This window comes from Aspergillus melleus (assembly GCF_016097325.1).
Source record: "Aspergillus melleus strain CBS 546.65 chromosome Unknown contig7, whole genome shotgun sequence".
Classification (NCBI taxonomy): domain Eukaryota; kingdom Fungi; phylum Ascomycota; class Eurotiomycetes; order Eurotiales; family Aspergillaceae; genus Aspergillus; species Aspergillus melleus.
The window spans coordinates 1,928,710-1,941,749 of record NW_025763376.1 but is presented as its reverse complement, the minus strand read 5'-3'; the positions used below and the strand labels follow the sequence as shown (position 1 = coordinate 1,941,749).

Here is a 13,040-nt window from a genome sequence, read left to right as displayed (position 1 = left end):
ATGATAGAAGAGGAGAGATTGATATCTATCGAGGCCCATGTAAGTTATCCCCGTCTGATACAAAGCACCGACAGGAAGCATTGACTATGGCGGCAGGGGCGAACATAAAGGAGACGATGAATGCGCTGGCTCAACGAGAGCTGGCCTGTCTAAAACCATTTCAAAGCTTTCCCCGAAATTGCCAACAGGGAATTTTCAATGGACCTGACGGCTACCATCCAACGAAGGAGGCAAAACTGGCCGTTCTACGGGACTTCCTCGAAGTCTACCAACATATCTTACCACACGAGGACTCACTCAATGCTGGTATTATCTGGCACAATGATCTCCATACCGACAACATCTTCGTCGACAAGAATGACCCCACCAAAATCACTAGCATTATTGACTGGCAAGCTATCCCCATTTATCCCATGTTTCTTGTGACTCACCACCCGTCTCTCATCGACTATGACGGACCAAAACCAGAGCGATTTGTGCAACCAGAACTCCCTGAAAATATCGGAACCATGAATGCTGAAGACAAGAAAGCTGCAAAAGAGTTGTTTCTGGCCCAGACACTCTGGCTTTTGTACGAGACCCAGGTTTACAAAGAAGCCCGTGATTTGACCCGCGCATTCCAATATCGAGAGACGCTACAAGCTGAGATCTTTGGTCTGATCGGGTCAATCTTTGATGACGGAGAAGCGCACGTGCAACAGCTTCTTGCTGCTACCACAGAGCCCAAGGTGTGGAAAAAGCTAGTTGGGGAAGATGGTGATGGAAATCCAATCGTTCCCTGTCCGATACAATATAGCCCCCGTGAGCTAGAGAGACAGAACGAGGAATACACGAAATGGCAACGGGATGTGGAGAGGAAAGCAAAGGTGCTTGAGGAAATTGGAGTCTACCGCGGCTGGAACGGAGCCGTTTCGCCGGGCGACTATGATGAAGTTGTGAGGCGCCTGGATCGTGCCAAGAAGAGGTTTTTACATCGCGAATCAAGAAACCCCGAACAACGAGCCTTATGGGAGAAAGCGTGGCCCTTTTGAGAATAAGGATAGCTTATAGCTATCTCCTAGTTTGTATACGGACTTGTGTACCCTATCTATTGAAATGATCGGCTATGCAGGGATTTCGGAAAGTTCTCACGATGCAGCGCCAGAGGTTGTACACTCCCTGGCCAATGATCTCCGAAACTCCGATTCCACTGCGCAGGCATTTTCAAGAGTCTGTATGCACCTAGGAAAATTCGGAAAGCTGCAGCCAGGGAGGGGGGAAAAGATATATCACATTCACAATACTACAAGTACCCTCTCAGTGCCACAAACAACGCTTTGAAAACTTAAAAATATAAAACATGACCTATACTAAACAAAAGTATTTCTATTATTGAGAGTTAGAATATCCTAGATTGCCTTCCTTATTAGGAAAAGGGCTGTCTCTTCAAGGTCCCTTCAGGTACTCCTGATTGATGACAATACAATTTCTTTCGCCCGATCGGACCCCAACTGATTTCCGACGGGGATCTCCAGGGACTGACGACGACATTTCTGGGCAGTGCTCAGGATTCCCTGATTGGGCCCACAGTGGATGATCGTCGGTTCTGGGCGGCGTCCAGGCCAAACCACTTATCATCCAGCGCCAACAGCTTTCTCCGCTCTCGCTGGGGCCAAACCGGAATGTAACGCTGCGAACGGCCTCATCGCGTCCGCCACCAACATCGCGGCGGTGGCGTCTGACGCCGGCTCCACTTGACGGACAACAAAGCTTCGGGGGTCCAGCAGCCGTCGCTCTGATTGCTGCATATGGCCCCTGCCAAGTGTCGACTCGCTGAGCACAAAGAGGGTCAATAACGCTGCCCATCAATAGGCGGTGCTCTATCAATAGGATGCCTTATGGGCTCATTCGGCTTCCCGGTGGATCGTCCACTGCAAGAAGGATGCGGGTGGCCTTCGGAGGGATTCCCTTGGCTCAGTCTGATACTTACAGTAGTAGTAGTACTTAACCTGCCGGTTTTCAGGGAGCTTAGGCCGAACATTTTCTCTTCCGTTCCTTTTCTTGTTCCCGGACCCGGGCTTGTCCCATGATCTATACCTTTTGTCCTTCGGCTTCACGATGCGATTCTTCAATTTAGCCTGGCTGGTGCCGGCTGCCCTAGCGGTCTCGACCGTCAAGCGTGATGGCATCACTTACAACGTCTTCGAGCATCGTGCGACCGGGTCAAAGCTCGAATTCGTCAAGAACTCGGGCATCTGCGAGACGACCCCCGGGGTGAACCAATACTCCGGATATCTCTCGGTCGGAGAGAACATGAACATGTGGTTCTGGTATACCGATGTGATGTCCGTGCCGCGGATCCTCTCAAGCTAACGGGCGCCATTCTCCACAGGTTCTTCGAATCTCGCAACGATCCCAAAAAGGCTCCCCTCGCAGCATGGTTCAACGGCGGCCCTGGCTGCTCGTCCATGATCGGGCTCTTCCAGGAACATGGTCCCTGCCACTTTGTCGACGGCGAGAAGAAGCCGTCGCTAAACGAACACAGCTGGAACAACTATGCCAATATGCTGTACATCGATCAGCCGATCGGTGTCGGTTTCTCCTACGGCACTAATAATGTCACCAGCACCGAGACGGCTGCTCCGTACGTGTGGAAACTGCTGCAGGCATTCTACGATCAGTTCCCAGAATACGAAAGTCGGGACTTTGGTCTTTTCACCGAGGTGATTGGCTTGACTTGGAATCCCTAGCATGTCGGTCGCTTACTGACACGTTCGATCTAGTCCTACGGAGGTCACTATGGCCCTGAGTTCGCTTCCTATATCCAGGAGCAGAACAAAGCCATCGAGTCTGGCTCCCTCGAGGGTCAAAAGATTGACCTTGTCGCCCTCGGCATCAACAACGGATGGTTCGACACGAAGATCCAGCAACAGTCCTACATCGACTTCGCCTACAACAACAGCTACCGCTCCTTGATCTCCAAGAAGGAGCGTGATGGATACCTCCAGAACCTCGAATCAATCTGTCTACCAGCTGTGGACAAGTGCACCGAGACCGGAACGAACGCTGCCTGTCGCGAGGCCTCTTCTACTTGCTACTCTACCGTCGAGGGCCCGATCATGCAAGCTGCCGACTTCGATGTGTACGATGTGCGCCGGCCGTCCGATGACCCCGAGCCGCCATCAACGTACAGCGACTACCTGGCCGATGAGGGGGTCAAGAAGGCCATCGGAGCCCGGTCTAAATACAGCGAATGTGCCAGCGCGGCGAGCACTAAATTCTCAACCACCGGTGACAGTAAGTGAACCCGAATTTAGGGACTAAATGACGCAGTAAAAACTAACTAAATAGACCCTCGATCATTCTTGTCTGCTCTATCCGAGGTCGTGCAGTCCGGCATTTCCGTCCTTGTGTGGGCCGGTGACGCTGACTGGATCTGTAACTGGGTTGGTAACTACGACGTGGCCAATGCGGTCGAGTTTGACGGCCAGGATGAATTCAAGGGCAAATCGTTAAAGCCGTACACCGTTAACGGTACCGAGAAGGGCACCTTCAAGACGGTCGACAACTTCTCGTTCCTGCGTGTCTACGAAGCTGGCCATGAAGTCCCTTACTACCGTGAGTCTCTTCCGTCGGTTTTAAAAGATTCAAATGCTAACAGCGCCCAGAACCGGAGGTCTCTTTCCAGGCATTCCAGCAGACCCTGCAGAAGAAGCCTATCTCTTCGACTTAGAGTGTCTGACCAGTGCTGATCGTCTTGAGACACCTATCGACTGGGTCCCAATGTACATACAGAACGGATGGCCTTGACGGCTTTATCCCGACTGATGGTAATCTATACATATATCCTACCTTTGCACATAACTTTAGTTTTTAATAGCTTTTGGAAAGCATAACTGCCCCTTAGTAGCAAAAAATGTTTCTTTTCTCTCTCATAGTGCCTCTAATTAACCTATAGCTCTTCTCGGCTAATTACATACCCTACATCCCCATACAAACCCTTCGGGCGGTGCCTCAACAGATCCCCCTCATAGTCAAGTTCTCTTGTCAGCTGTTAGTTCCTGGTCCTTGTTCATCCTTTTGTGTGATTGAGATCATGATTATGAAAAGCTGTTGGTCTAGATATTTACGGCGAATTGGATAATAGCACTGTTCTGCAGAATGATGGTTATATATTTCGTAGCAAGAACCCAGAATAAGGTGGAGAATCCAGAGCTAGGTAGCCATGCAAACAGATAAAGCATCTCAACGGCTGTTGTTGAATTTTCCCATTGCACTAAAAAGATTCAGCCCTTACTAAGTAAGGGCTGAATCTAGTGCATATCCCGCGGCGACAGCTGTACAGGGCATCGAGAAACAATCATGTGTCTCATTGAACCAAGAGAAAATTAGGCAATTTGCCTACCGTCGGGGAATTTCTTAACTTCATCCTCGAATTGAGACTGTTATTCGTGGAATACCCAGGCACCGAACATGAGAGGGCGATGATCCGCGGGGGTGGTGCATTAGAGCTTCACTAGTTTCAACTCCGTCTTGGAATATCGTCACATCGGAACTCGGTCATGCCGGTGTATAAAAGCCACCCGAATTACATGATTCATGTCGGTTTTTTTTTTTGTAGAACATACTTCTTTCCTAATCATGTTGCCTTCTCGCATTCTTGTTCCTCCGGTGCTAGGTCTTCTCTCCGCCGTCGCGTGCTTGAATGCCTCGCATTCCACCTGGTATACATCCGGTGCGTCGGATTTCGCCTCGATCTTGCCGATCGGAAATGGCCGACTAGCAGCGGCGGTGTGGGGGACTCCCGTTGAGAATGTGACCTTGAATGAGAACTCCATCTGGGGCGGTCCGTTTAAAGAGCGCGCGAACCCTGATGCTTTCAAGGCCCTAGCGGACGTCAGAGAGTTGCTCGAGAATGGCAACCTGACCGAGGCCGGCCAGCGTGCTCTCGCCGATATGGTCGCCATTCCGGACTCCCCGCAGAGCTATCATCCTCTTGCTAGCTTGATTCTGGACTTTGGCCATGAGCGAGAGGGAATAGAAGACTATGTCAGAACGCTGGATACTTATAGTGGAACTGCGGCGGTTAGCTATGTGTATGATGGGGTCAAATATACGCGAGAATTCGTTGCGAGTTACCCTGGAGATGTACTTGGGTTTAGGGTCTCGGCTAGTGAGAAGGGAAGGCTGGATGTGACTGTTTCTTTGGAAAGGGAGAAATATGTCTTGCGGAAAGAGGCGGAAGAGGTTGATGGAGTCGGCAAGGTGCTTCTGCAAGCCAGTACAAGCGATGATGAGAATCCAATCGAGTTCACTGCTGGCCTGCGAGTCATCGCGGATGGAGGTGGGATTCTTCTATTAATTCCTAGGGCGAACAATTGCTAAACCCCTGGCAGGAAATGTCTCGAGCAATGGCTCCTCGATTAGCGTGCGTTCTGCGTCGATTGTGGACATATTTTTCGATGCAGAAACATCGTACCGCTACGATAATGAAAAGGAACTGGAGGCTCAATTGAGAAATACACTGGGCACCGCAGTCGACAAAGGATACCCTGATCTTAAAGAAGAAGCCATCACGGATTATACTGCTCTCATCGGCCGTGTGAATCTAGATTTAGGCTCATCCGGATCGGCTGGAAATCAAACAACGGACATGCGATTGAAAAGCTACAAGGAGAACCCCGATGACGATCCAGAGCTTGTCACTTTGGTGTTCAACTTCGGTCGCCATCTGCTGCTTGCTTCGTCGAGGCGCTCGGTGTCTCCGTCGTTACCAGCCAACCTGCAGGGAATCTGGAATCAAGACTACAGCCCTGCATGGGGAGGCAAGTACACGGTAAACATCAATCTGGAAATGAATTACTGGCTCTCGCAAGTCACGAATCTCGCCGAAACCTTCGAGCCATTCGTTGAACTATTGGAGACAGTTCGTCCGCGCGGAGAAGAAATGGCCAAAAGCATGTATCACTGTGAGGACGGGGGGTTTGTCTTGCATCATAATGCCGACCTTTGGGGAGACGCGGCGCCCACTGACAATGGCACCGCCTATACGATCTGGCCGATGGGCGGTGCGTGGCTGGCGTCTCAAGCCATGGAGCAATACCGATTCACTCAGAACAAGGTCTTTCTCAAAGAACGCATTTGGCCTCTCTTGCAGAGTGCAGCCCGGTTCTACTATTGCTACCTTTTTACCTTCGAAGGATACTATAGCACCGGACCGTCCTGCTCCCCTGAGGCCTCGTTCCTCGTGCCCGATGGCATGACCAAGACAGGCAGCAAGGAAGGCATCGATATTGCCCCAACGATGGATAACTCCCTACTATACGAGCTCTTCACAGCTGTCAATGAGACATGCGTCACGCTTTCCCTGACCGAGAACGACGATGGCTGCACCACTGCAGCCAAGTACCTCGCCAAGATCAAACCGCCGCAGATTGGATCGACCGGCCGGATCCTCGAATGGCGCGACGAATACGAAGAATCAGCTCCAGGCCACCGCCACATGAGCCCAATTGTCGGCCTTTTTCCCGGTTCTCAACTGACGCCATTGGTAAATGAAACCCTTGCCAGGGCCGCCAAGGGCTTCTTGGATCATCGTATTGAGCACGGCAGCGGAAGTACCGGCTGGTCGCGCGTCTGGACAATGAACCTCTATGCGCGCCTCTTTGACGGCGACGCCGTATGGAACCACACCCAAACCTTTCTGCAGACCTATCCGAGCTCGAACCTGTGGAATACGGATGGTGGACCCGGCACTGCCTTCCAAATCGACGGTAACTTTGGGTTTGTGTCGGGCATCGCGGAGATGTTGCTGCAGAGTCACGAACTTGTGCATTTGCTGCCGGCGCTGCCGTCGGCAGTCAAAACAGGGAGTGTTTCTGGATTGGTTGCCAGGGGCAATTTTGAGATCAGTATACAATGGAAAGATGGAGAGTTGGAGGAGGCGACGGTCCTGTCAAAGAGTGGAGGGGAGCTGGCGGTTCGGGTGCAGGGTGGACGGTCATTCTCACTGGATGGGGAAGAGTACACAGGTCCTATTGCGACTAAGGCAGGGTCAACGTACAAAATCAGCCTGTCATAACGTATGATGTGAGGTGTAGGATGTATCTTGATTTTCATTTGGGCCAGGGGTGATGTTTGCCTGCGCTGTGATCGCTGGGTTGAATTGTTCGCTCCGCTTTCATTCGTTAGTCCCAATTCGAATGCACTATATTAAGACGCCCATCGACTCTAAATATACTCTCGCTCGTTTAGTCCGAGTTGGCGCATGACAATGACACAAGCCAAGTCTGTATGTCTGAGACATGGTTCGTGAATATGATCATGCCCCGAAGATAACATCAGTGGGTCTCTCCTGTCGCCATTATAAAGCGACCTGTTTCTTCCATGACAAGTAACTGTCTCCCCTACCGATTCTATCTCGTCATCCGTCTTACCACCTAAAAATGAAGCTCCCAGCTGCTCTCTCCGCCGCCCTGCTGGCCGTCTCTGCCACCGCACAGTTTGACAAAAACCTCCGTGAGCATTCCTTTCCTCGATCTCCCTGTTCTATATCAACGCTAATCGGCTTCGTCTAGCATGGGGTAAACGCGACTATGCCTGCATCAACGTCTACCAGGGCATTCCCGACCATTCCACCGTCGCCCCTGGAGCTGAAGTCACCCTGAAGTTTAACCGTGCACCCACCGGGCGCTGCGACTCGGGCCTCTCCCAGTACCCAGGCACTCCCTACGCCGTCTGGCTGTATAACAACCCCGTCCGCAACCGGGACGTGGTGTCATGGGACGAGAGGGTCAAAATCACCGACGGGGTGAGCGAGCACGACGGCGAAGTGACGATTACCGTCCCGGAGGATTTGCCCACGGTGAATGACGACTCCGTTTGGTATTTGAGGGTCGACACCGTCCTTTCTACGGCGCCTCAGGTGAGATCTTTGCAAATCGTTCAGGAATTGCAGGGGCTGACGAGTCAGATGCCGAGTCTGTTCAATGCTGCCGGACCGTTTGCTATTCGAGAGTAGATCGAGCTGCCTTGTAGGCGATTATACACGGGTTCATGCTGCTAGAGTGCTTTTTTTATGTATAACCAAGTGCATGAAGCGTCCTGTTGAAAACTCTTCCACTTTTTGTTTGCTATCTTGTAGATTCCACGTTTAGTTTGACTTAGCCCCATATTCGGAGAGCGATTAGAACCACGCCACCGAAAGAGACAGAGGTAAGGGTCGATGCTGCGGTTAAGCTTCCAGCTGGCGGCAAACAAATCTTTATGTGGGAGGCACTTCCCTGTTGCGCGAGTTCCTTCGACTCTCATACCCCGGGGGGCTGGTTTAGGCGCTGCAAGGGGTAGGCCTCTCTTTTATCGAGCGACACATTGTTAACTAGATGTCCATGCTTGTTTCATTTCGAGATCGTCAGACCAGCCAGCCAGTGCAGATATCGCAGTTTGTAAAAAACGAAAGGAGGAATAAAAGTACAAAAGTTTTTGACGAAGTAGACCGCATTCCCAGCAACAAACCGCAGAACTAACAACCCATGTTGACCAGTCGTGCAGATCCCATTCCAGCTGAGCCCCCTAGATCAAGCTCTGTCCAACAGACCCGTTGCCAACGCGCCCACCAGCACAGCGACGGGGGCATAACCCCAATGTCCCCACTGGCCGTGACCGTGGGCCCAGCAAACCGCACCGTCGCCAAAGGCCACCCCGCCGATGGCGATCAAGATCCACCCCAATGCCTTGCGGCTACCGAAGTATGCGGCCGAATAGACGGCCAGGCCCATGAAGATATCGCGGGTGCCGTAGACGGCGAGGAGGTCGTCAACAATGCGTTTTTCGGTCGGCGAGGTAGGCGCGTCCCATTCGAAGAAGGTCAGGGCATTGTCGGGACGCAAGATGGCGTTGATGCCGAAGCCGATACAAGTGGTTGCAAGGGCAGTGGCCGCGACCGTGAGGCCTTTGGATTGTGAGAGGGGCATTTCAAAGGAAAGGGAATTCTGGCTTATGGATTTGAAGTGACCAGAGACGAGAAAGTAATGGGGGGGAATTGTTGGGGTTTTATTTTGGGGGCAGATTATGGTCCTTTTAGTCTGGTCTAGGCATCCTGCGGACTACGGAGTATGGTTGACTGACGCTGGCCCCAAGGCTGCCTGCGCATCCAACAGTTGATTGGTTCTTTGATCTGATATGGAAAGTCGTTTTTCAACATGTCATGTCGCTGTAAAGGGCTGGACTGGCCGAGTTGCTGCGTGAGTGAGGTGATCCTGACTTTGTATAGTTCAATATATATCTTGACTCTTTCGTGTGCTGATGGTCAGACTTGAAAGCCTTGGCATGGCAGAACAACAACACAAGATGTATAAAGTGATCCGGACAGCTGAACTGATCTTTTATAGAAACTGAATCTTATAGTTTCTGTAGGACTGTCCGTCTTGGGGATTCGTTGATCTGGCCTGAATGGGGTGGTTGCAGCTGACCTGACCTCTTGAAAGTGGGTCCCGCGAGCCGAAAACGCTTATTAAGCAGGATTTGGTCACGTGACGTTCGCACCACCAAATTTTTTCTTTTCAATTCGCACGACCTCTTACACCACCTTACCTTCGTATTCAACCCACCTTCTTCGACCCCCCCCTTCTTTCTTTCTTCAATAAAGCACTTTCCAAACACTTATAAAGCCCTCTGATACACTCTTCATTACAAATACTCATTTACCGCTCCGCAACCGCTTCGGAGCCGCCACGATGGCAAATCTGGCGAAAAATGTGAGTAACCGCTTATCAAGCGCTTTCGAAGCAGTTGTTTTAACTTTTCCCCTCAGAAGTGGTACTGCTGGTATCTGCGTATGGTGCCCACTGGGCAGCTCACCCTCCCCCCCTACGAAACGGTAAGCCTTATTTTCGCCTTCTTTCTGTCTGATTCCTACCTCATTCCGTTTTCCATTTGAGCAATCTTTTCGTGGAAAGGATACTTGAAAGGGAGGGAAAGATTGCTTGAAAAGTGCTTTTTAAGCACTTGAGTGAAAGCGGTTTGAAACCTTTCAGAAAGGGAACTGAGAAGTGCTTTATAAGTACTTCGAGGAAACCTTTTGTTTCCAGCCTCTCAAGTATTTGCTAACTGATTTGGAACTGCTTAGGATAGTGCCGGCAACCTGATTATCTACTACGGAGAGCTTTTTTGCCGGAAGGAGGATTGCGCCAAGGGCCAGGTGAAAAAAAAATAAAATGATTTTAACTGTTTGCTAACTGCTTGTCAACTGCTTAGAGGAAATACACGGCTACCAATAACCTTCGCACCCACCTCAAAGCGCATGAAAACATCAGCCTGGCAGAGGATAACAAGGGCGGTCGGGTCGGACAGAAGGAAATGGATCGGTCCATCAGTACGGATATTCAATATGATTACAACTGATTCTCAAGCACTTGCTAACTGCTCTACAACTGCTTAGAATGGTACAAGGACCTTTTTTCCGGTGAGGAGCCCCAGCTTGAGGAAGGTACTGGCGGCGGCAGTAGCGGCGGCAGATTTGGTTCTGGCAATGCCTCGATTCCCCTGCCAGCTTTGCCCCTGACTAAAAAGGACGGAAAGGTAAGATTATAACCACTCATTAACTGCTTGGCAAGCGATTAATGACTGCTTAGGTTCATATCACGGACATGCGGAAGCTGGTCAGAAATATGGGCAAAAAGATTCCCTGCGGCAGTTGTGGCGACCGTAGAAATTGTTGCAAAGATATCAATCTTTGCGAGCATTTCTTGTTGTTTAATTGCGACAAATTGGCCCCGGCTACCCACAACGATGAGCAGGAAAATGCTGGCGTCAATGCCGAGGAAAACGATGCTTGAAAAAAAAAATACCAGGGATCAAGTGCTTGTTAAGCGGTCTCCAAGCGGTTACAGGAGTTCGGGGGAATTTTCTTTTTTAAAAAAACAGGCGCTTTGGAAGTGTTTTTTAAGTGGTTTGCAACTGGTTACGTGAACTAGGGAGGCGTTTTGATTTGGCCAAGGGCCCAGGATTTTAAGCATTTTTTTTTGGGGGGAAAAACATGGCCGTGGTTAGTTAGTTCAAGTGAAGCAGTTGAGAAGTGCTTCTTAAGCACTTGAAAAACTTCCTTACCAAAAAGTAGATTATCACCTCAAGTAGTTTATAAGTGCTTAGATGGAATCATTCCTTTACCGAAGCTCGATATATCATAGAATATATATCTGTTATATTTAGAAGGGTCCGCCACTAAAATGCTTGCAAGGGACCCCTTAATCAGTTATAAAGCGCTTACGGTCAAGGAAATATATTTCAACCTAGCAAAAGCACTTAGAAGCTGCTTAATAAGTATTTATATCATCTTGCAACTGGCGCCGGCGCTCAATAAGATTCAATTCCAACTCTTCATTTCGTAGCTGTTGCAATCGCGTCTCTTCCTCCTGCTTTCGTATATCAGCTTCAAGCTTTTTAAGCTCAAGTTCCTGACGTTTCTGCTCGGCCGAAAGGGTATTGGTTGAAGCGAGACGACGAAGATTGGTGGTTGATCGAACGGATCTAAGTACTTATTAGGCGCTTGCTAAGTACTTGTGCAGGGGGGAAATATACTCGCTGTCTCTACTACGCCTTGATGATTGAGACCGTGACTGAGAGACGGCCTGAGATTGAGGCCTTTCTTCAGGGTCATATAATGAACCTTGAGAATTCGATCTAGGGCGTTTGCGGGATCCTAAAGAGGGGGTAAGCACTTGCTAAGCGGTTGATAAGTACTTGGGGGAACTCACGGTAAAGGTGTCTCCGATAATGTGTCTCTATACTAGAGGTTCGCGAGCTATGATGAATATTATATTGATCAAAGTGCAAATATTGCTCAATATCATTTTGATCAAGCTTCGCAGAGCTATAGTCTTATTAGTATTATCATAAATACTTGGAAAGTGCTTACTAAGTACTTTCTAGCAGCCTCAGTTAACGGTAAAAACTTTCCTGAGGCATATGACTTTTCATGAGATTGCTCAACCGCATTTGTATGATCGCGAAGGGATTGAAAGAAAACAGGCTTAATTCTTGAACAGGCTTTATTCAAACCTGCTTTAATAATTGGTCGACTTTTGTGTAGAGCCCAATTTCGTACATTGTGATCTTCCAAGGCTGTATAAGCAGTTAGCAAGCGCTTCTCAAGTAGTTAATAAGTAGTTATACTAGTTAATAATCTTATCAACTCATCGTAGTCTTCCTCTGATTTGCATTCAATAAGACTCATCATTCGACTCCATACGCCACTACCATGATTTTGAGTGCCAATCGCAGTCAAAATCGATCGTTGGAAATGGACTTTACAGAATACAATTATATTCTGCAATTGCCATATATAATCTCGATGTTCCGGATCGATTTCAGACAGATATTGCCCCAGACCTATAGAAGCGCTTAGAAAGCATTTGTCAATCAGTTGATAAGTACTTACCAGTATATTGTTTATTATCCATATCAACAATTATACCGTAAATCCCATTGCCATGAATAGGATAGAACTCAACTGGCTTTCTTGTTACCTTTGCAATAAGCTGAAAAGCTCGTTTAAAAAGTAAAAAATAGCCTTTTGTTGTTTCCTGGTTGGTAAAGACGCGTAAGAGGGTAACAACTTTATAAAGCAGTTAGTAAGCGCTTAAATAGTACTTTATTGCTGTTTACTCACTTTTCTTCTGGTCGGTCAGAAAAGTTGAAAAAAGAACTTCATTAAAGTCCTTTGTACGGATCCGTTTGTATGACATATCAACTTCAAATGAGCCTAATTCTGAAAGAAGCTGAATTTGCTCTTTGAATGCGCAAAAAGCCATACTACCATTTGAATCATGATAGTATTCTCGTAGATATTCCTTAAGTAAAGTAAATAAATGTAACTACTTAAGAAGCGGTTACTAAGTACTTACTTTTATTAAAGGATCCCGATTTTGTAAAAAGATTAAACCATTCAATCCTTGACCTGCAGGATTTGAAAGAAGACGTTCTTTTTGAATAATTGCAGAGATTCGATCTTTATTTGAAAAAGATGAATGGATTTGAGCTAAGGTTGAAGAATTATACTGCTC

General features: G+C 48.7%; 6 protein-coding genes across 6 annotated transcripts; 5 read left to right on the top strand and 1 right to left on the bottom strand.

Annotated features, from left to right (window-relative positions):
* Nucleotides 1–86: 86 nt before the first annotated feature.
* Nucleotides 87–1,031, top strand: LDX57_011600 (uncharacterized protein; the record flags this gene model as incomplete). The annotated part of the gene is made up of 1 exon (XM_046093344.1): nucleotides 87–1,031. The coding sequence occupies one exon, from the start codon at nucleotides 87–89 to the stop codon at nucleotides 1,029–1,031; it is 945 nt and encodes a 314-aa protein (XP_045949322.1).
* Nucleotides 1,032–2,097: 1,066 nt separating this feature from the next.
* LDX57_011599 (uncharacterized protein) lies at nucleotides 2,098–2,729 on the top strand (the record flags this gene model as incomplete). The annotated part of the gene is made up of 2 exons (XM_046093343.1): nucleotides 2,098–2,309; nucleotides 2,372–2,729. 2 exons carry the CDS (start codon nucleotides 2,098–2,100, stop codon nucleotides 2,727–2,729), a joined length of 570 nt encoding a protein of 189 aa, XP_045949321.1.
* A 1-nt stretch (nucleotide 2,730) lies between these two features.
* cp6 (putative carboxypeptidase S1) lies at nucleotides 2,731–3,712 on the top strand (the record flags this gene model as incomplete). Its single annotated transcript, XM_046093342.1, has 4 exons — nucleotides 2,731–2,736; nucleotides 2,763–3,276; nucleotides 3,331–3,597; nucleotides 3,648–3,712. The coding sequence occupies 4 exons, from the start codon at nucleotides 2,731–2,733 to the stop codon at nucleotides 3,710–3,712; spliced, it is 852 nt and encodes a 283-aa protein (XP_045949320.1).
* A 908-nt stretch (nucleotides 3,713–4,620) lies between these two features.
* On the top strand, nucleotides 4,621–7,060 carry LDX57_011597 (glycoside hydrolase family 95 protein; the record flags this gene model as incomplete). Its single annotated transcript, XM_046093341.1, has 2 exons — nucleotides 4,621–5,323; nucleotides 5,376–7,060. 2 exons carry the CDS (start codon nucleotides 4,621–4,623, stop codon nucleotides 7,058–7,060), a joined length of 2,388 nt encoding a protein of 795 aa, XP_045949319.1.
* Nucleotides 7,061–7,424: 364 nt separating this feature from the next.
* Nucleotides 7,425–7,999, top strand: LDX57_011596 (uncharacterized protein; the record flags this gene model as incomplete). Its single annotated transcript, XM_046093340.1, has 3 exons — nucleotides 7,425–7,497; nucleotides 7,557–7,903; nucleotides 7,952–7,999. The coding sequence occupies 3 exons, from the start codon at nucleotides 7,425–7,427 to the stop codon at nucleotides 7,997–7,999; spliced, it is 468 nt and encodes a 155-aa protein (XP_045949318.1).
* Nucleotides 8,000–8,555: 556 nt separating this feature from the next.
* On the bottom strand, nucleotides 8,556–8,951 carry LDX57_011595 (DUF4267 domain-containing protein; the record flags this gene model as incomplete). Its single annotated transcript, XM_046093339.1, has 1 exon — nucleotides 8,556–8,951. The coding sequence occupies one exon, from the start codon at nucleotides 8,949–8,951 to the stop codon at nucleotides 8,556–8,558; it is 396 nt and encodes a 131-aa protein (XP_045949317.1).
* Nucleotides 8,952–13,040: the final 4,089 nt, after the last annotated feature.